At 45.8% G+C, this 20940-nt stretch overlaps 2 protein-coding genes across 4 annotated transcripts in view; both read left to right on the top strand.

Annotated features, from left to right (window-relative positions):
- Positions 1-113: 113 nt before the first annotated feature.
- TPRA1 (transmembrane protein adipocyte associated 1) lies at positions 114-17250 on the top strand. Of its 2 annotated transcripts, XM_066558237.1 has the most exons (12): positions 142-198; positions 1471-1599; positions 3809-4011; positions 4158-4290; positions 7013-7099; positions 8694-8766; positions 9709-9788; positions 10908-11018; positions 11412-11472; positions 12545-12647; positions 13263-13343; positions 14378-17250. In XM_066558237.1, exons 3-12 carry the CDS (start codon positions 3821-3823, stop codon positions 14610-14612), a joined length of 1155 nt encoding a protein of 384 aa, XP_066414334.1. In that variant the 5' UTR covers positions 142-198; positions 1471-1599; positions 3809-3820; the 3' UTR covers positions 14613-17250. The 2 variants fall into 2 exon arrangements, with proteins under 2 accessions (XP_066414333.1, XP_066414334.1); XM_066558236.1 differs by lacking the exon at positions 1471-1599 and having other exon boundaries at positions 114-198.
- Positions 17251-18451: 1201 nt separating this feature from the next.
- CHCHD6 (coiled-coil-helix-coiled-coil-helix domain containing 6) overlaps positions 18452-20940 on the top strand; it is a 109229-nt gene continuing 106740 nt past the window's right edge. For both annotated transcript variants that reach the window (XM_066558049.1, XM_066558048.1), the window contains exons 1-2: positions 18452-18616; positions 20322-20451. In XM_066558049.1, coding sequence (XP_066414146.1) covers positions 18527-18616; positions 20322-20451 — 220 coding nt within the window. In that variant the 5' untranslated portion in view covers positions 18452-18526. The remainder of the gene's footprint in view (positions 18617-20321; positions 20452-20940) is intronic.

Below are 20940 nucleotides of genomic sequence, written 5' to 3'. Positions count from 1 at the left end.
GGGACCGTCTCTCAATAGCGCCCCTGGGCTCGGCCGACAAGCCCCGGCTCTGGCGGCCCTGTCTCCGCCTGGGTGCGCGGCGCTGCGCTCCGGCCGCTCTTCAGCGACGCTCCCCGGCTGAGGGGAGCGGCAGGGCCGGGGGTGGGATGGCGGGGCCGGGACCCCGGGACTGAGCGGCGGCGGCGGGAGCGGGGCTGGGTAAGAACGGGGCCCGGTGGGTGCGGGCGGAGGGGGGTAGTGGGGAAGGAGGGACGGAGCGACACTGCGGCGCCTCAGAGCGGGGCGGCGGGGCCGCGGGCCTCCGAGGGCCTCCTAGAGCCCCATGGCCGGAGCCTCCGGGGTAGCCCTGGGCAGCTGAAGGCTGGGCTGGAGCTGCAGCGGGGCTCGGCTGTGCCTGTGAGACCGGCGGCGCCTCCTCGCCAGCTGGAACCGAGTGACCGCACTCTGCTACTTTCCTTGCGTGTTGTGCCCCCGCCTTCCACAGGAATCAAAACCAAAACAGAAAAAACCCCGGGATATGCATTTCTGTAATCTACCTCTGGGTCAACCTCTGGGCCATGGTTCTCTGTCTGTGAGGGTTTGGGCTTATTGTTTATACTTCTGCTTTCGGTATTTTTCTTTTTTCCTCGTTGCAGTTCCTTTCTTTTTAAGCTTAGTTCAGAACGAGATGTGAGAGAGAAACTGTAAGGGAGTGCCTCAATTACTGAGGAGAAAATCCCTGTCTTAAATTCTCAGAGTGAAATGAAAAATGCAACTGTTGTGGCCAAAGGGGAGGGTTGAAGTGATTTCTTAAAAAGGAAGAGAGTGAACCAAAAAAAAAAGGTTTTTGTGTTTTTTTTTGGTTTTTTTTTGTTTTTGTTTTTGTTTTGGTTTTTTTTTGGTTTTTTTTTGTGGGGTTGGTTGTTTGGTTTTTGTTTGTTTGGTTGGTTTTTTTTAACTTGTAGTGTTCTGGGGTATTTTTAAGTGTTTAAGTTACTGAAGTAACAGTTATATTATTTGAGCAGGGATCTGGTCAGTGCAGTTTTTATTGCACAAATACAGTAATATAAGAAGCAGTCTTAAACCTATCATGATCTCTACGTAAGAGACTTTCTGATGCTGCTTGCAGAAAGACAGAAAAGTTCCAATTTTTTATTACAGGTGCAACTTGTGCAGTTTGTAATTCACCTTTCTGAAGGTGGGCTTGGGAGGAACAGACAATTGCCAGTGATGTGATGTCTGAATTTCACTGAGCTCTGATATTGTTACAGTGCCATGATTCAAGGACCAATAAGCATTGGTGAGATAACATTTCCCTGAAGGTGAAGCAGAGCCCTTCCTAGTGCTCTGTCACTGCAGCCCAGGAATCATGCCCATGTTCTTAGTCTGAATGCAGCTTATCCAGGCCTGGACTGAGGAATTGGCCTTCACCAAATCAGCCTGACTTCATCTGGAATGCAGAAAAACATGTTATTTTCTGTTCTGGTACAGAGTTGCCTGCTGGATGAAAAGGGGAGACCATGACAGCAGCACTGGTTTCTTTCCACGTGGCTCTGGGGTGATTTTACCCCCCATGGGCTGGGCTGGCTGAAGCAGGCAGTCCCATGGAGGCAGGGTGTGGTGAGTGAACTCTTGGATATGCTCAGCTGACAGGACTTATTTAGGACTAGACAGGGCAAGGACAGTGTGCTGAAAGAAGCAGCATTGCTGATCCCTAGTTGGATCCTTTCCTTCATTTCCTGGTCCTGTTGCTGTGGGATTTTTGCTGTTGATTTGGACAGGAGTGGGCCAGTTCTCCACATCTGTGCTGTAGGCCTTAGCTATTAGAAAAGCATGACCAGAGTGCTGTCTGTCTGGTGGCCTTGGCTGCACTCTCTTATCACGCTGGCTGTTCTGTTGCTCTGCTTTGTGTACACTTTATGTGGGGAGGAAGAATACAAGTACTAGGCTGTAGTGAGCAGCCTGGCTGAGAGTTGAGCTTGATTCTGCTTTGCCCTTTGAAACCTCGTGACTGGACTTCTGTTACTTGTGGCCAACTCCTCTCCTTATCAGCAGCTGCTGTTCTGTGATAGTGGTGGCTTCTGGCAAAAAATAATGGAGCCTGCTTGCTCTTTTCATATGAAGTTGTTTTGCTAATGTAAGTCTCTCACAGCTTTATACTTGAGCTCTTTTCAGTGTGACAGGAGATGGAATTCTTTGTCCCAGAAGAGCTACTAGGAGGTTGTGATGGTTCACAGTTGATAATGTTATTCTGCCCATGGTCTGGGAGGTTCTTCTTTACTTTTCCCCAGCTTTTTAAAAAATCATGTAGAAATTTTTCTGTGCTGGCCAATGTGACTGTTCTTGACCTCAGCTCTAGTGACATGTAGTGGTGTTACAGAGGAAGAGAATAGAGCAAAATTGTTCAGAGAAAATTCTTCTCTTGGCAGTTCAGAGAAATGAGTAGCTGGAGGGAAGAGAGGACATTTCCAGAGATGAGTTTGGAATGTGAAGGTCGTTTGCTGGAACCTTTACTTAGAAGTAGAATCTTTTGGCCCAGACTTTGCCATCTTGGTGCAAAGCTGCTCCTTCCAGATCTGTGTGTTTATTTACAGTGATGTCTCTCGTGCAGCACTGCATACAGCAGTCACAAAAGAAAATCCCAGCTCAGGGAGTATTGTCAGCAGGGGTGAATCAAAGGGAAGTTTTGTTGGCTGAGGATGGGATGATTCCCTTGCCCCTTAGAGAACCTGGGAAGACTGTCAGCCTCTGAAGAAAGAGCCTATGACTGACAGTCTCAAGCAAGTCTCTGAAGAAGGTGCTACTGAACTCTGAAAGCTCAGCAGATGACACAGGGCTGTGCTGTTGCTTTCCAGCTTGTGACTCACTCAGAACCTCTAAGGAAAAATACCTTCTGAGCCCTGTCATGGGGGCTGTCAGTTTTCACCACACAAGTCAGGGCTGGAGTCAAACAGGGAGATTTTTTTTTAATAAATCCTGGATTAGCTATAACACACAGACTGCTTGAGTGCTGTCCCTGGCAATGTGCATCTTTAAGATGTTGGCGGTCAGATTTATAATTTCTGCATCTGTGGGTTGTCTGTGATCTCTCTTTTGGGGATTGTTAGGAGGGGTTATTGGACCCTGTGTTTGTATTCAGCTTGTAGCTACTGAGCTTAACAGTCAGAGTTCTACTTTAGGGTGGGAAGAGAGTTGCTCAAAAATAGAATTGTTCTGGTGTCTTGCAGAGGGTTAGAAAAAGAATGCTGTATGTTGGTTTTTGCCAGGGTTGGGTTTGAAAGGTAAAGACTGTACAGTTCCTTTAGGTCGGCGTATGTGAGGCTCTCCCTGCTCTCAGACTTCAGAGTTGGTAACAGCAATGGGGTTTTAGGAGGGACTTTCATTTTTTCTTTGCAGTATGAAATTAAATTATTGACTATCACTTCTTGATCTCGGGATCAAGAATAAATGTCCTGGTAAAGTAGGGCTTTTGTCTCTATCTGATGATGCATATATTGCTGTTGAGCCTTGATTTCTTCTAGGAATCTGCTGAAGCTCCAAGAATGACAAAATTTAATCCACACAGCACCATTTGAAGGTGCTTGTTACTCTGATATCAAAGTGTGGTTTTGTACTGACCACCCTAATGGCTGTGTGCAGACTTAGGGCAGGTGGCATTTCATTGTGTAATACAGTCTTTGACATGATGATAATTGGCTGTGCCAAGCAGGAAGCAGTTGTGCAGGGGCTTAATGTCAAGGATGTGTTTTTTTAGCTGTGACTCACAACTGATTTAATATTGCTTTTTTTCCTCTGCTGTGGTTGTCTTGCTCTGTTTGATCTGGACCAGAAGGAGGACAGGATGTTCCAGTCCATGATGTCTGTGATGACATTCTCTGTGTCTGACAACATCACACATTCGACTGCCCTGGTGACAGCGCTGGATAACGTGACAACTCTCTCCCCAATGACAACGCACGCCATCAACGACACCAACATCACGGTGCCGCACAAGTGCCTGCTGCTGCTCTATGAAGACATTGGGAAGTCCAGGTGAGTTGGAGGAAATGGTCTGACCCTGGACCAAGGGAAAGAGCTTTGTTTGTTTCTCAGTTTGCTTGAGAAGGGATCAGGGCTGGTGCTTTCCTTTCTAGAGGCTGAAGATCAGGGATAAAACCTGTTTTATTTACTTTTTGCAGAGTCCGCTACTGGGATCTTCTGCTTCTGGTTCCCAATGTGCTTTTCTTTATGTTTCTTCTCTGGAAGCTGCCCTCTGCCAGGGCCAAAATCCGGGTCACTTCCAGCCCAATCTTCACTACATTCTACATACTAGTGAGTACCACTCTTTGCCTTTGAACTGATGAGAGTTATTTTTATTATCACTCATGAACAATATCACTGAACTAGTGGAGAGAGCCTAGACCAGCTCTTGCAGGGTTAAAATCTGCTTTCCCTGCTTTCAATCTGCTAGTTGAAGGTGTCCTACAAGAAGTAGACATTTTTTCACTGATTGAATTCAGCTTTTAATAGGTTCTGGGGCCAAATCTGCTGGATTTTGTTCTCCTGTGATGACTTCACTTTTTCCTTTTCCTTTTTTCTTCTCTTTTCTTGCTTTGATGTCTTGGAATGTAGTATCTTATGCCTTCTTTGCTCCTTGCAGTAAGTAGCATGGGACACAAATCCAGCTTTCCATTGAGGTAGTGAAAGGAGAATAATTTGTGTCAAATTGTTGAAAAGCTTGGTCATCTGCTGGAGAAAACGGTTATGTGACAGAGTTCTGGTTAGTCTGGAAATGTAGAAACCCAACCCTGTTAGTTTCTTTCACATCATGTCAAAGTGGCCCTGACTTGATGTTCTTTATAGTTCTTTGGGTGGAACAGAATATTCAGTACAGTTACAGTTCACAAACATCAAAGATCTTGCTGTTCTCTCACCAGTCCTGTGATGCCCTGTGATACTGCTTACAGGACATCATAAATGCAGCTAAGGACCTGCCTGAATTTGTTTAAAAATACCATTCAGAAGCTTTTTGATATCCTGGCTTGCCCTAGTAGCCTCACCTGAATCTTTGTTTGCCCTTTCAGGCCAGGAGTTGGGGTTTTGGGCTTCTGCACAGTTTTGGATAACCAGGTATACACACAAATGTTTCAACCTTTTAACAATCTTACTGTCCCTTTCCAGTCTGGATTTAAACCTTCCTACATGTTTCCAGTAATGCACATGGTCAGTAGAGGTTTGTGCCAAAGGCTTTGAAAAACAAAACTCTTGATAAACCAAAGGGAGGAAAGGGAATTGACTTTATGCTCTGGATGGCAACTCAGCCCTACACAGCTGCTCTCTAACTCCCCCTCACTGGAGCAGGGGAGACAATCAGAAGAATAAAAGTGAGAAAACTTGTGGGTTGAGATAAAGACAGTTTAATAAGCCAAAGCAAAAGCTGTGCACACAGAGAAAGCAAAGCAAGACATTCACTTACCACTTTCCATGGGCAGGCAGGTGTTTTGCTGTTTCCAGGAAAGCAGGGTTCCATCACATGTAATGGTTACTGGGGAAGACAAACACCATTACTCTGAAAGTCTTTTCCTTCCTCCTTCTTCCTGTCTTTATGTGCTGAGCATGATGCCATATGGGATATTCCTTGGGCCAGCTGGGGTCAGCTGTCCCCACTTAGCTTGTACACCTCCAGCCAACTCATCGCTGGAGTGGGATGAGAGGCAAAAAATGTCTTATATTCTGTGTAAGTGGAGTGCAGCAGTAATGAAAACATTTGTGTTATCAACACAGTTTTCAGCATAAAAATCCTAAACACAGCCTCATACCAGCTGCTGTGAAGGAAATTTCCTCTATCCCAGCTATATCCAGCACACAGTCATAGGGGAAAATGCTTTAACTCAGTTTCATACTCATTTCTTGAGTATGTTATTGGGAAATGAGGATGGAAGTGTGTTCTGTGAGATCTTCCTTTAGGTTGGCTGTTTGTCATGTTCTAGAGGAATGCTTTCTGTGGAGTTGGTGATTAATGTGGAAGAGTCTCTACCTGCTTAGAGAGGAAACAAAAAGATGTATGTTCCTCTCCAGTGAGCTGTTGCAGCTCTAGAACACCATTATATGCAGGGACCCATCTTTTTTGTCAGTGTTTTGTCATGGAGTTTTCCACCCCAGGAAGGATTGCTGTATTCTCTGTTGCCATTGCTGTCCCCTCTTCCTCTAAAAGAGAGAAACTCATCTGTAGGTCACTTATTGGTCATTTCCATTCTGCAACCACCTTGGAATCAGCTTGGACTCTTGGTTCTCTGATAGCTTTGGCTGTCTCATACCTTCACCATTGGGATCAGAGTGACATTTAGAGAATTTAATCTGGAAAACTCCACTTTCTTAGAGTGTAAGTCTGTACAGTGGAGTGTAGATACATCCAACTGAGCTCTTAATTGCGCAGGATGGCTGAGCCTCACTTAGCTGTCATGCTTCAATGGTGTGTGAAGTGAGTTGGGGATCTCTATGTTGCACTCTGCAGCAGGGTGAGATGTTTAAAGCTGGTGGCTGCAGGTGACTTTTCCTCTGCATTCCTGAGCATTGTCAGTATGGAGTGAGAGAGCTGCAGGTTTAGTTTTGCCACAATTGTGTAGTGTGGTAGTTGGTATTGAGTGCTTTCTGTTATCTGATATGATTGGTTTAGTCAGACATACCAGCCATTTGGTTTTGTAATTCAGAGGTTTTGTAATGTTTTTTCTCTCTGTTTCTTTTTCTCCTCCCCTGCCCCAGTGGAATGAAGGGAAGACTCTAAAGATACTGTTGTAAAGATTAGGTGAAGAACTCTTCAGAGCTTAATTTGACAGCTGAGACAATTGTTCCTTCCTAAATTCCAAGGCACTGCTCCTGTCTAATGGGTCTGAGGAATCTTTTTCAGGAAATTAACTGTAGTCTGCCACAGGAAATTCTTAGTACACATTATCAGCCTGGAAAGCTGACCTGAAAGTGGTGTTCCAAAAGGGTTTCTGATCACTACTGCATATATACCTTTTGACATGAGCTCACTTTTGCTCTTTTTTTGCAGGTATTTGTGGTGGCTTTAGTTGGCATTGCCCGAGCTGTTGTCTCCATGACTGTGAGTGCCTCTGATGCTGCCATGGTTGCTGACAAGGTAGGTGCAACACTGACATTAGAGGCTGTGCTTTGTAAACTTCTGATCACAGCAATCTGCTCTGGCTTCCCTCTTACGTGTGTACAAGAAGAATGTGCTTTTTTTTGTAGTACTCTTAGGTATGTGTACTGTGGAATCCTGTTTTGATAGCTGGATCTAAATCATCACAACATCCAAGATGGTAAAACAATGGATTTCCTAAAATAGACACACAAATAGTGGCAGCAAAAGTTTCCTGTTACAGGGATTAAATGAGTCTCTTTTGCAAGAGGTGAACATTCAGATACCTTTAATGGATAGGCAAGACCTGGCCTTTGTTACTCTTGCAGTATTCCAGTGGCTCTTTGAAAATGTTGAAGTTTTTGTATTGAATGCAAATAAAACCAACTTCCCCTTTGAAACTGACACCTGAATGTCCTTGCAACCACTCTGAGCACGGGGTGAACGTTTAGGAACCAGGAAATATCTTTGTATGTGCTGTTCCTTTGCATTAATTTGACTTGTAGCAAAATATTACTTAAAACAAAAAGCTCTGAAGTTCTTGAGCTGTTAGAGAAAGAGGAGTCACCTACAGAGTACAGGTCTTTGGGCTTTATTCTCTGGGATCAGTGTGGTTTCCTTGTTTTTCCCTTTAATGTTACTGTCAAAGCATTGTGCTGAGCTGCTGTTGCAAGTGGCTGGATGTTTGTAGCATTTTTCATTCACTTCTGTCCAGCAGATGTAGGTCCAGAACTTGAATGATGAATAAGAGGTGGAAAGGTGTTTTTCTTCAGCTATGGTGTTGCTGCTAAGTGCAACAACTGGGAAATCATGTAGCAAGACATACTCTGACAGTTTTTTCTGTTAAACATGCCCTATTCTGTCTATTATGTTTCTTCAGTGTTCTCTTATATATATGCACACACCCTGTGTGTTTGCTGGGATTAGAAGTGTCTTATGCAGTGCTTCTTAAAATATTACATATCTTCAAGAGAGTACCATTCAGTGTTCAGAGGTAAAGGGTTAACAAGCCAGAATCTGGGTGCTTGTTACAGGTTTGGCACTGATTTATTGCATGACTCCCTGAAAAATTGCCTCACCTGCTTTTTATTGGTCATGTTTCACCAAATAAAACATGAGACTGCAAATGACAGGCTGGAATGGGGGGTGCTTTTTACTTGAATATGCTTTAGATGTAAGGACCAGTAGCTTTGGAAGAGGGCAGAATACAGGGTTTGTTCAGGCAGATCTACTGCTTTAAGAACTGGCCTTGTTTAATATTTTACTTTTGAGGTCATCATGGGCTTGTGCTCTTTGGGAGCACAGCAGCAAGAACACATCTGAAACAAGTGACAAATCCTCAACTGAGGCAAACCATGGCCACTTCCTCTCTGTAGAGCTGCTATTTGCTCATTCCCACACAACTGTTCTGTTCCACAGGCACGAACAGGGCTTGGAACAAGCATGTGATCAGTATCCCTAAAAAGCATGAGAAGGGTTTGTGGATATGACCAGCCATTCAGAGGCTGCTGTCCCATGGAGTTTTGCTTTATTAACTTCAAACTGGTTCCTGGCTCCATCTAATCATGTTTATCTGGTCTCTGTTATCTCTCAGATCCTGTGGGAGATCACAAGGTTCTTCCTTCTGGCGATTGAACTGAGTGTGGTGATTCTAGGCCTTGCCTTTGGTATGTGTCAGGAGTGCTTTGATTGTTTCCTCTTGCCTTTCCTTCCACAGAGGTTACATTTGTAAGTTTGTGGTGATGCTGATTCTATAAAGTGAAGAGGCTGTAGAATAAATGCAAAGTGCAAATTGTGGAGAATTAGTTAGAAGTGACTGAAGGCCTCATTATACTTACAGATTTATGGTTTGTGTGATTTAAGGGTTTATATGTGCTTGGTTTGTCCTGTACTCATATGATGGAGTATACAGCTTAGGTAAGATTTTTATGCCGAGATCAACAGTCTGATCTTTGCTTCAAGCTCATTTTATTTAAGATAGTCCTGTTGGGGGCCCTTCTATCCCCTTCATCCCATCCTTAATTGGTTTGATCCATCCTGGTTGCATTCAAATGCTTTATCTTCAGTTTTTCAGTTATGCAAGTGAAAATGCCTCTCCCTGTGGGTCAGAGGTAGAGGACAGGGTGGGTGTCACTGTTGCACATGTCAGTGGGACATGTGAGCAGTGCATTTTTCATCTTTTGAGGGCTCATAGAATAATTTAGATTGGAAGGAGTTTCTGGAAATTGCCTACTTCATTATATTCCAGAACAGATTTCTCTACTCCAGCCTCCCATCAATTCTTCTCTCTGAGAAGCAGCTTTATAACATTTCAGTGTACTTGATGCTGGAGTAATTACTTTTTTTTTCCTTTCCTGTAAACCCAGCAGAAGGACTTAGTTGTTTTCTCTTAGTGTGGACAGGAGGAAAGCAAGTTAAAATTTGTTGTTTTGTAAATAAAATTTTTGCCTGTGAAAGGCTCAACTCTCCAAACAGGGTTTAGTGAGCTTTAACCTTCCCTTGAAGGCCTCTGGAAATAAAAGTGGTTTCCTTTATTGCTTCTGAAAGGAACTGTTTTTAACCAGCGCTGGGGTTACATCCTGAGTCACTTCCATTCCCCATAATTACAGGTCACCTGGAGAGCAAGTCGAGCGTGAAACGTGTGCTGGCAATCACCACTGTGCTGTCTCTGGCATATTCTGTCACTCAGGTGAGTACACTGAAGCAGAAGAATTTGCAAAAGAAGGAACTTTGCTTGAAGTTAAGCAGTTAAGTGTGTGACTCCTATCTGAAAGTGGCAGCTTTGCTCTTTAGATGAGGTTTTGGAGGAAGACTGAATGCTTGTGGCAGTGTATAAGCAGACAGTATCTGCTTGTCTTCTTTACTGCATAAATAGCTCAGGTAAGGTGAAGAAATGAGGCTTGGATGGATTGTATTGTTTAGTGAATCTGAGAACAAGAGTGAGGTTTTCCACACCTGAGCCACAGGTTCTGGATCTGGCCTCAAGGTCCATGAAAACCATGTGCTCGCCAAGCAAGGGCAGTGCAGTGCCATTGTCTGCTGAGTCTTTGAGAGCTGAGAGCTCCTTCTTCTCTTCAGATGAGCAGCTGGCTTAGTTTATTAGGCATGTCTTCATGTCCCTGAACAATGCAATCTGTGTCTGGGTTCGTTCTCCTCCTCAGCATGTCAGTGGTCAGCCCGTGTCTCTATACTCAGGGCAGTGCCAGAATAACACACAGAGCTTTGTTCTGGGACCAGGCTCTTGGCTGCAGAGGCAGTGAGCTGATCATTACCACATGATAAAGCTGGAGGAGCCTCATAAAATATCAAGTGTTGAAGCTATATCTGGGTTCAGTAGTGCTTACAAGCACTTTGCTCTCCACTGTCTGTATGAGTAGCTCCTAAACAAGACAGTGTCCTTTCCCAAGCTAATTATATTCTGGATGTTTCAGCAGAAAGGTCTACTTTAAAGATGGAAATTAAGCTCTTGGTCTATTTTAGACAGAAATGTGCTTGCACCCCCTGTCCACCTCAGTTGCTCTTCTGTAATGTCACTGGTGCCAGTTTCCTTCTGATGTAGATTCCTGTCACTCTTTCTCTCTTCACTTCTTGTCTTCAGTTTCTTCCTCTTCAGTTTCTTCCTCTTTACTTTTCTGTGTGAGTGTAACTTGGTCTAAGCAGGGCAGGGCTTGGTTAGGTCAGGGGTGGAGGGCAGGCCAGCTGCTTTCTGAACTTCTTTAAGCATAGTGTTAGTGTCCCTTATCCAAATATGCATTTAAGTGAGGATACTGCTTGTAACAGAATCTTGTTGATGCCACTTCTGTCCTAGGGCACCCTGGAAATTCTGTACCCTGATGCCCACCTCTCAGCAGAAGACTTCAATATCTATGGCCATGGTGGGAGACACTTTTGGCTTGCCAGCTCCTGTTTCTTCTTCCTGGTAAGTACTGGGAATGTGTTATGCACTCTGATAGCTTCTTTGTATTTTCTAAATGGAGCAAGGAGGATGATCTGAGTACAGTAATGCCCTAATCCCCCTCTTGCAGCACAATAGTGATGCTTCTCATGTGGTGGGGAAGCTAAAGCAATAAAGGTGCAGTGGGAGTAGTGTAAGCTGTATTCCAGCTGAGCTCAGATGAGCTCCCTCCAGTGTTTCTCAGCTGTTTTGTGCTGATGGGGGGGAGTTGTGGGACCTTCACATCTGTACTGTGTTAATGTTAAGGGTTTGTGCCTCTGCCCTGAGACATGAAGGGAGTGCATAATACCACACACCATCCCTGCAAGGATTGAGTTGCCAAGCAGCCATGGAACTGTTGGTTCTTTGTCTCAACAGGTCTATTCCTTGGTGGTGATTCTTCCAAAAACTCCTCTGAAAGACCGGATTTCTTTGCCCTGTAGGTAACTGTAGTGTTTTCCATAGTATACATGGATACAGCATCAGGATAAAGCATAGATGGGAGTAAAATGTTCCTGTGTGTGTTTGTGCTGCAGGTGCATTCCACATCTCAGAGTTTAGATAACATGGCAAAGGACTGATAACTTATCCCTAGAAAAATTAGTATGTTGTGTCTTTTGGAGAGCAGAGTAAGAGCAGTTATACTGCTACATTAGTAGCTAAACAATTACATTAAGAAAACAAGACCTACTGCTCAGTTAATGATACAGGTATAATATATAATCTTCTGAGAGCCCTAAGAAATGGCTTCTTAATAACAGCTTCCTTTGAAATGCACACATGATGTTAAAATGTGCGTGCTAGTCATCCCCTGGGAAGGGAAGGCTAAGTGGGAGATGCTCAACAATTTTTATCTGACTTTTACTTTTGTAAGTAATGCTTCTGTTTGTTTGGTTTTTGCTGTTGTTGCAGAATATCTGCAGCTCTTGAATAAAGAGAAGCTGTTATTAAGGTGTTTGTAAGCTCTTATTAAGCTTATTATTGTTATTAAGCTCTTCCCTAACTAGCGTTGACATTGCTGTGTGGGTATCCTGAGGGAGGGGATATGGATGTCACATGTCACAGGCACAGGTCCTGGGCCTGATCTGCCTGGTGTCCAGCATACCCTGCTGCTCCTGTTGAGGTCTCCTGAGCAGTTTTATTAGTGCTGTACTTTGGAAGGGAACAGCTTCTGGTTCATCTGGGTTGGTTTTGTTTTTCTTGCAGTCAGTTATGTGGCTGGCACTGGTTCCAGATGCTTGCAAATTAAATCTTTGCATGTGTTGCTGTAACCTTGCTTTCAAAACCCATCTTGTGTGTGCATATACACATGCAGGAGGGTATGGTTTAGGCCATTTTACCACCATCAATCCTGCCAGCATGGGACAGGAAAATGCAGTCTTGATTCTTCTGCAGTTCTTAGAGAAAAGGTCATGAGAAGCTTCTGTTGGATTTGGCATCTCCATCAAACAGATTTCCATGGGTCTGGTGTTTGAGGTTGAGTTTCATGTGTATCCATGTCTTTCCCACAGCCAGGAAGAGTTTTTATATCTATGCTGGTATTCTGGCACTGCTGAACCTGGTGCAGGGCCTGGGCAGTGCCCTCCTCTGTGTGGATATCATAGAAGGACTGTGGTATGTACACTGGGGGAGGGGGTCTGCAGCCCTGGGTCTTGTGTTGTATTTGAGTGTCCTTTTACACTGCCTCTCCCAAGAAAACAAACCTATGCTGTGTTCCTAAGAAGGAATAAACCTGTTAGTTCTGGTTTGTGCCAAAAGACCTCGAAGTAATCAGGAAACTCCCTAGTGGAGAGGTTGTGGAGCTGTGTGTGCTGCAGTTGTCTTGATGTGGTGAGTGAGAGTAATAGTGTGAAGCCACTGATGTCTGGCCATTAGTAGGTAATAAGAGAGGAAATTGGCTGTTAGAAATGTGAAGACACCCTTATACCTGGAGTCTCATTCTGCAGCGATCAGTGTCACATCTATGAGTCAAAATTGGGAGTACTGAGACTCTGCTCTTGGTCAGACCTTGGGTTTTGGCATGATTCCTCTGAGTATCTAGAAGCAGTGACATATGTTGATGACAATGGCTGTAACTTTGCACCAGTTTAAGTTTCTTTAGCATGATTTTTCTTGATCTCTGGACACTTTGGAGGGAAATTGGATCATTTGGGAGGATGTGAGTGGTGTTACCCAGCTGTATTGTGCTTGAATGCTAAATCCCTTCATGTTCCCTTTTGTTCTTGACAGCTGTGTTGATGCTACCACGTTCCTTTACTTCAGCTTCTTTGCACCTCTCATCTATGTGGCATTCCTGAAAGGTTTCTTTGGGTGAGTAGCCAGGAACAGGAGTTTAGAGGGGTATATATTGTCATTTAAGTGTTTTGCACTCAGGTTCTCTCCATCTGCAACTAGAACACCAGTTAGAGAACCAGTCTTAATTTCTGCCCTTGAAGAATTTCTGTGACCCATGGCTGCTCACTTCTATGCAGGGCTCCTTTGTATCCAGCTGATGGCTGGATTCCTCACACAATTCAGAGGATCACTTCTTCAGCATCATATACAAAATTTTTCTGCTGAAGTTGATAGCTGAATGCTTAATGAGGAATTGAGTCCTGGGAGCTTAGACCGGCTTCTGGGTGGGTTTTGGGTTAAATTTGTGGAAAGGATGAGGGAGTTCAGTAACGCTTCGGCCGAGGACTCTGCCATGGGCCCAGAACGCGCTCGTGAAGAGCCCGGGGAAGGTCGATTCTCAGGCCGGGGTCGCCGCCGTGCGGCCACTCGCAGGAACTGCACCTTGGTGAGAAAACGAGTGATTTAGTGTAGGCTCTAGTATTTGTAGGTCATTAGAGAGAAACAGCAGGCTTCAAAATAAGAAGATAAAGTGCTTTTAAAATATGAAAATATACCTCTGCATCCCTTTGAAATTAGAAGGGAACATTGTCTGGAGCTTAAGATGAAAACTGCTGATCCACAGTGTTTGTCTTTTGATTTTCATGATGTGCACAGATAGAACTTGAAGTGTACTCCTATTCTGACTCATTCTTGTGTCAGCAGCCAGGCTGTTGAGGACTTCAGTAGTGTTTGGGTACTGTTGCCCTCAGTAAATTCAAAGCCCCCAAAGATGAGAACTCTTTTCCCACATAGTCAGGATTTGTATTTCTCTTAAGTGACTTCATCCAAACCTTAATTTAGCATTACTTTGAGGCAGTTACTCTGCTGCAAATTTCTAGACCAAAAGCTCATTTAAAGAGTGTTTGAGGTCTGAATGCACAACTTCTTAACGCTGATGAGTTTCAGTTAAGGATAGGTAGCTGTGATACCACATTGGTAAAGCATGCATTTTAAATCTTCTATCACTCCAGGTCTGAACCCAAGATCCTTTTCTCCTACAAGTGTCAGGTGGATGAACCTGAGGATGTGGATGTGCACCTACCCCACCCTTATGCTGTTGCCAAGAAGGAAGGAATGGATGCTGGGTTCTACTCAAGCACTCAGATTGACACCACAGCCTACCTGGACGACGTGGCCTCTATGCCATACCACGTGGGCAGCATCAACAGCATAGACAGTGACCGCTGGAAATCCATCAATGCCTGAGGCAGGGCACCTCAATCACATGAGGCCTCATTTCTTTCCTTCCAAACTTCCTGATACCACAGCTCTTAGGATGTTCACTGGAAATCTGTCCTCGGCTACCTGCTGTGGCTTTCCTCTTGTCCTTAGGATTTCCAACACCTATTGTGGAACTAAGTTGGCACCCCAAACCCTTTTGGGAAGAACACTTTCTGTTGCTACATGAGAACAATGTAGAGTGGTTTTGTTCATAAACCTTTAAACACTGAACTTTCCTGATCCTCCACGTTCCAGATGTGAATATGACCCAGAAGATGGCCCTGGCTGGCACTTCTTCCTTTTCAGTGACTGAAAGCACTTGTTTCTCACTTAGAGCAATGGTGTTTAGGGATGGTTTGACTGCTGCATTGTACATATATAGAAAGATTTTGGTGGTTGAAACCAAAGATGATCTTCCTGGGCTAAGCAGCATGGCTGCCTGCATCTTGCCGTAATGGAACAGCACAGGTGGTGATAGTGTCTGATGAGGGAAGCTGGTCACTGGGGCTCACCCTTGGTTTCAGCTAACACTGTTGAAAATTGGGAGTTGGAGTTTCTAGTGGTTAAAAGGAATGTTCTCAGTGTATGGGGGAAAAAGAGGTATGAAGTGGAATGAACTGTTCTCTGTGCCCAGAGAGCATTTGGGGAAGGCTGGTAGCCCACAGCATGGATGTGAAGTGACTGAACAATAGTGAGACAGAAGGACAAACAGTGCTGCTGTCTAGCTGAGCTGAAGGAGCTGTGAAGCAGTCTCTGGAGGCTGTAGTGCTGTGCATTTGAGCTCACAGGAAAATCTAAGTGACAGCACTGAATCAGGGCTGAGATTCAAGAGTAAAACCTCTGAGGTAGGTGTGTTTTCCATCTGCACCCTGCTTCGTGGCTTTGGCAGGGGCTCGGAGAGTGCTGTGAAGGAGGAAGGTGACTCTGCAGATGAAGGCTCCAGAGACATTCAGGTGCTTGAGGCAGAGCAGAAGCCTATGATGAGTCTGAGCTGTCAGAATTTAGTGACTGGAAACTCAAAGACCTTAGGTGTGCTAGAATCAAGCTGGCTGGTGTGCTGCAGTGGGAGGTGGGTGTGTATTTCTGGCAGTGGCCTTCCCTTACATTGCAGTTCAGATCCCCAGACTGCTGCTGGTCTGTGTAAGTTTTTTGGCTCAATATGTTGAAAATGCGTATGTGCATGTGGGGAGCAGTCCTTTTAAAGACTTCCTGGAACTTCTTATTAACCTCTTCCATGCTGGAAGAGGGACTCCTGTTGTCTGGGCTGTCTGCATACAGTTTCAAGACGTGGTGTTCCACTCCAGCAACTGTTCATATAAAGGCTGCATCAGTCTGGTTTCTGGGATATCCTGTGCTTTCCAAGGGTGAAGATGTGTATTCCTCTAGATTTGGGGGTGCTCTCCTACCTGAGTCCTCCAGGTAGGTGGAGATGTGCTGTAAGCAGCTTTCCACTAGGGATGGTAGAAAGAGGGAATTTGCAGTGTTTGGGGACTGTGTGAATCTCTTGCCCCAACTTACTGCTGTTCCTGAAGAATACTGAGGTAAGAGTTAGCAAGGTGCAGTGTGGAGGTGCTGGCTTGGATCATTAGTAGGTAGAAGGTGGTGTTTGCTACTAGGTGTTCCCACCACAGGGAAAGAAAATGTGGGTAAGAACATGAAGTTCATATTAGTTGCCAAAACTATGCAGGCCTTTGCTTATCTTACTTTGTTAATGAGCAATGCAGCTTCTCTGTCTGCCTGGGTACTTTGCCCTGCATGCCTCTAACTAGCACTGGCACCTTGAAAACAAACAATGCCCCAACCACCCAATCCCTCGCCCCCCTTTTTTATTTTTATTTTATTTACTTCTGTGGGAAAAAAGGCTTCCATCTGTCTATGTGCTAGAGGTGAGTAGTTTCTTGTAGGTCACAGCCTGTCACATTTCCATTTCATGCAAGGGCTGGATGAGGAGCTGGCCAAGTCAGCCCTTGTCACGTTAGAGGAGTGTTCCATGCTGCTCTGTCACTGCTGTCAGTCAGCCTGAGCCATGCTGGACTGCTTGCTGTAAAAGGGGTGGATGATGTGCTGCCTGAATTGCTGTGCTGCCGCTCCTGATGCTGCTTACAACTCTGATCTGAGCTGCTGTTGGTTAGAAAGGGTAGGGGAGCCACCAAAGCCTCCCTGGGCCTTGGACAGAGTCAAGAGAGATGAAGATTTCAAAGCAGTTGAGAACTAAAGGAGCAACTGGTTTTCCATCCTAAGGAGTATTTGTTGATTTTCAGCACCCTGAGTGAATGGAATTACCTGCCCTCCTTGGTGATGTGAAGAGCCTGTTATGAATTTGCCTTTTTTACCATCTGAATTCAGTGCTGAAGGATCACCTGTGCAGGTTGTCAACCTCCATCCTGTCCTTTGCTGGCAGGACTCCAGTATTTCTGTCCCATGTTCTGCTGCTGAGGAGCTTCTGCACTAGGTCATGGACTGACCTTCCTCCTGTTATGTATTTATGTATATAAATCTTTGGGCCATCTTCAAGTGGTTCTTGAGCAAAATGTGTTATGTGTGGGGGTGGTAAAAAGAGAGAAAATATAGAATAAATGTATATTTTTGTTTGTAAAATAAATAAAATTAAGTTTGGCATAAATAGTCATGCTTTATTTCTCAAATGAGACATATTGGGGAGGAAAAATAACTTGAAGCTTTAAAAAAAAAAATTGCAGAAAGGCATGGGCACAGGTGTGGTGTGGTTTTGTTAGCCTTTGCCAGCTGTCCTTCCTGGATCTTTGCAGGTGATGTCTGCCACCTGGCTGGGAGTGTGCACCTGGAAAGGCCTAGGGAAGGATGACAGGAGTAATCACAATTATGGAAACACTTCTGGAGGAGTAATCACATGGTTGAGAACTTGCCAGCCTGGAAGAGCAATGGTGTGAGCCTGTGAAACCCTTGGAGAGGACAGAAGAGGTGAGTAAGGAATATCTGTTCATGGGCTCTTTCAGCACAAAAATCAGGTACCATCAAGTGAAGTGAGCTGGTGGCAGATGAGAAATGAGCAGGAGGCAGGTGAGTGTGCTCTGGGGGGGAGCTTCAGGCACCCCTGTGAATACTCCCTTAATGCTGGCCCAAGTCCCACTCTGAGGCAAAGCTCTGGTTGCCACATTAACTGCTGTGAGGAATCAGCAATAAACAGTTAAAACTGCTCCCATGCACTGCTGAGCAGCAGTGGGCCAAGTAGATAAGTAACAAATTGATACCAACTGGCCCATATTTCTGGGAATGCAGAAAGCCTTGTTTGAGAAAGATTCTCCAAAGCTGTTATTTCTTGCTTCGGCCGCCTGTGTGTTGCATTATCTCATTCCTTCGGTTTAGGCTGTTGGGTCAGCCATGCCTGGCAACGGGGACTGTATCAGGCGTGGCCTGAGCTGTGCAGGATTCCTCCGTGTGTGTCGGGGCAGGTGACGGCACCGTCTGGCTGGAGCAGCGTCGCTGGAGGGAGCGGAGGTGAATTCTGCCCCCAGCGCAGCTGCTGTGTCTGATGGGAGCTCATCCTCCCTCAACTTGGGAAAACCCCGTGACTTGGACGTGTAACAGTGGAAGTTGTAGGGGCAGTTTTGATGCCGCGTTCACTGCTAGGGCGGTGTGGAGGGCAGGCTCACCGGGACAGCAGCGCGACTCTCCGCTATCCCGGAGCCGCGTTCGTGCCCTGCGCTTCCCCGGTGCCGGGCGGGCTGCTCGCTCCCGGCACAGACTACATCCCCCAGCGTGCACCGCGCTCGGCCGCCAGCACCGCGCTGCGCTATTGGCCGCCCCGCGGGCGCCGCCAATGGGGAGCGGGTATATTGGCAGGCGCTGGCAGGGCAGAGGCGCTGCCGGCAGCCGGTGCGGGAGAGGGGCGCGGCGAGGATAAGGCGACCCCCGACGGCATGGGCGGCTGCGAGAGCAGCCAGGGCCGCAGGAAAGTGTCCTTCGGGCTGGACGAGCAGGACCGAGTCCGGGTGCTGCAGGGCATCAGGGTGAGGCGGCCCGGGGTGCCGTGGGGCCGGCTGTTGGAGGCTGCGGCAGCCGGGGCGGAGGGAGCGGGGCTGGGGAAGGCTCTGGCCGGGAGCTCAGGGGAGCGGGGGGCGAGGCTAGAAGGGACGGGTGGGGCAAGCAAGGAGGAGGGGAGGGAAACCTGGAGGCTGAAGGAGTAGGGTGCTGGAGAAACGATGGGGTGAGTGGTGGGAAGGAGGGCTGGGGGCCTGGGCATGGCTGTTGTCTAGCGGGGCACACCAGCACCAGCTCTTTATTTTCACTTCCAAACTCTGCTCCCAGCCCTCTTTCTCTCCTCGCTGCTCAATGACCTCGTTTTGCCCCTGCCTTGTGCTTTGCAAGCGGTTTGATGCTAACGGCGCTGCCAGGCTCGGAGGGCATCCAGGAGGGGACAGCTCTGCCCTTGCTCACGGTGCCAGGAGCCGGGCAAGCATCACTGAGTGAGCAGGGGGGATGAGAGCTGGAAACAGGGAGCTGTTCCTGAAGGGACACTGGGAAACTGCTGCTTGACCTTGTCTCGGAAATTGACACGTGTGTGTTGTGGAAACAAGCCCTGGACAGTGGTGGTGCTCCCATTAAGGATTTCCCCCTGCCCTCTGTTAATATTTTTCTTTGGTTTTTTACATGTTAGTTTTGGGATTTTTTATTACTACCATCATTTTCATTGCTCTTGCTTCTAATTCTTGATTTCCTCTTAAAAATTCTTCTTGATTCCCCCCTAAAATCTGCCAGAATTAAATCTGCCACTTAACCTTTTGGCTCACAGAGAGTGTGTGGTGCTGTGGCTACTTCTTTTTCATCCCATTTTGACTAATTATTTGACAAAAGTTAGGCACAATCTCAGCTATCTCCTTGTTAAAGTTTTTTGATGGAGATAAAATTGTCTTTGCCTAATTTCTCTTTACAGGATATAGACAAGGATTTGTGTCTTTAAAATCAGGAATTGGGCATGATAACAATGTAAAATGAAAGTATTAAAAATGCTCTTAAGTTGGGTAGTAGCGATATAACCGAAAATATGTCTTCTACTGTGGCAAGTCCAGGTGGGGAGCAGCCTCATTTAGTTTTGTTCTGCAGCCAGACCCTCTGACCTTGGCAGGAGAAAGGGGTCAATTTTAACAGTGCTGTGAGAAGCCTTTTGGACTGAATTGCCAGAAAACTTCAAGTTAACTTTTCTTTCTTTTTCATGGCTTTGAACCCAAGTCAGGTAGTGAAAATGAAGTTGAGATTGCAAAAGTGTTTGCAGCCTTATGTGGGTGGGAGGCTGTTCTCTGTCACATGGGTTGCAGCATGTCTGCCATGCTGAGCTGGGTTAGCAAGCATGGAGCAAGAAGAGGAAAAGATGGACTTAAACCTGCTTAATTCATTTCCTTCCACTTCTGGTAGATTTCTCCCTATACAAAGGGTTGACTTGTTTAGGGGTGCTCTCCACTTTTGTTGGTGTTTGTGGAAGATTGTCTATAGAGTGAAGCTTTAAGGGTCAGGCAGCAGATTGGAGGTTTTGTCACTTACTGATGGGGGTGGGTTTTAAAAATGTAAAGTCAACATGCAAGTGCTGACTGCCTGGACTGGAGGGACATTGCAGTAAGGTAACTGACAATACTTGTGTGCTATCATAGGAACTGACAAATGGCGAGGTTCACAGTGAAAAACACAGCAGAAACTGACGTGGCTGGTTCTGTGTTTCAGCTCACTGAAGATGTAGTGAACCGGATGAAAGGATCCTCTCCAAGCAGAAGGGAGACCCAGAGATCTCCCCGTGCATCCAATGGCACAGCTCCCTCCTCCCTTGCTGCAGAAGGGAAACCCAGACCTACAGGTACTGAGGAGTGGTGCTGCCACTGCATGTTACAGGGTAGTTTTCAGTGCTACCCCCTTGTGAGAGGAGCTCTTTGCTTACCCTGTTTCACTCTGGGAGCATTTCCAGCATTTCAGGTCAATGTGCAATAAATAAGGCAGAAATATTTTGCTTTTCATTTCTGGCAAGCTGCCTTGTTGTCTGCTGTACATGCACAGGGTGTATGTTGTGCATGGGTGAGGGAAGTGCTGCTTTTTATTCTTTGGAAAGAAGCTCCCAGGGAAAGGTAACCTAAGCACAGCTGGATAAGTGGATGATGAAAACTTGGTTTCTGAAGTTGTCTTTATTTACATGTCAGAAAACTGTTTGATTTCTGTTGGTTCTCAGATAGGCTTTGTTGATCTATATCAGCAGTGTGGATTTATTTAAAGCATCCAGACTAAAATGAAGTTAGAGAATTAGGCCTTTGCTTTTAGGGATTTGTTTGCTGTTAGCTTATGTCTTTCCTGA

The sequence above is a fragment of the Molothrus aeneus genome, chromosome 12 (genome assembly GCF_037042795.1).
Source record: "Molothrus aeneus isolate 106 chromosome 12, BPBGC_Maene_1.0, whole genome shotgun sequence".
Lineage (NCBI taxonomy): Eukaryota > Metazoa > Chordata > Aves > Passeriformes > Icteridae > Molothrus > Molothrus aeneus.
The sequence above is the reverse complement of the archived record's forward strand: the minus strand, read 5'-3'. Positions and strand labels throughout refer to the sequence as shown.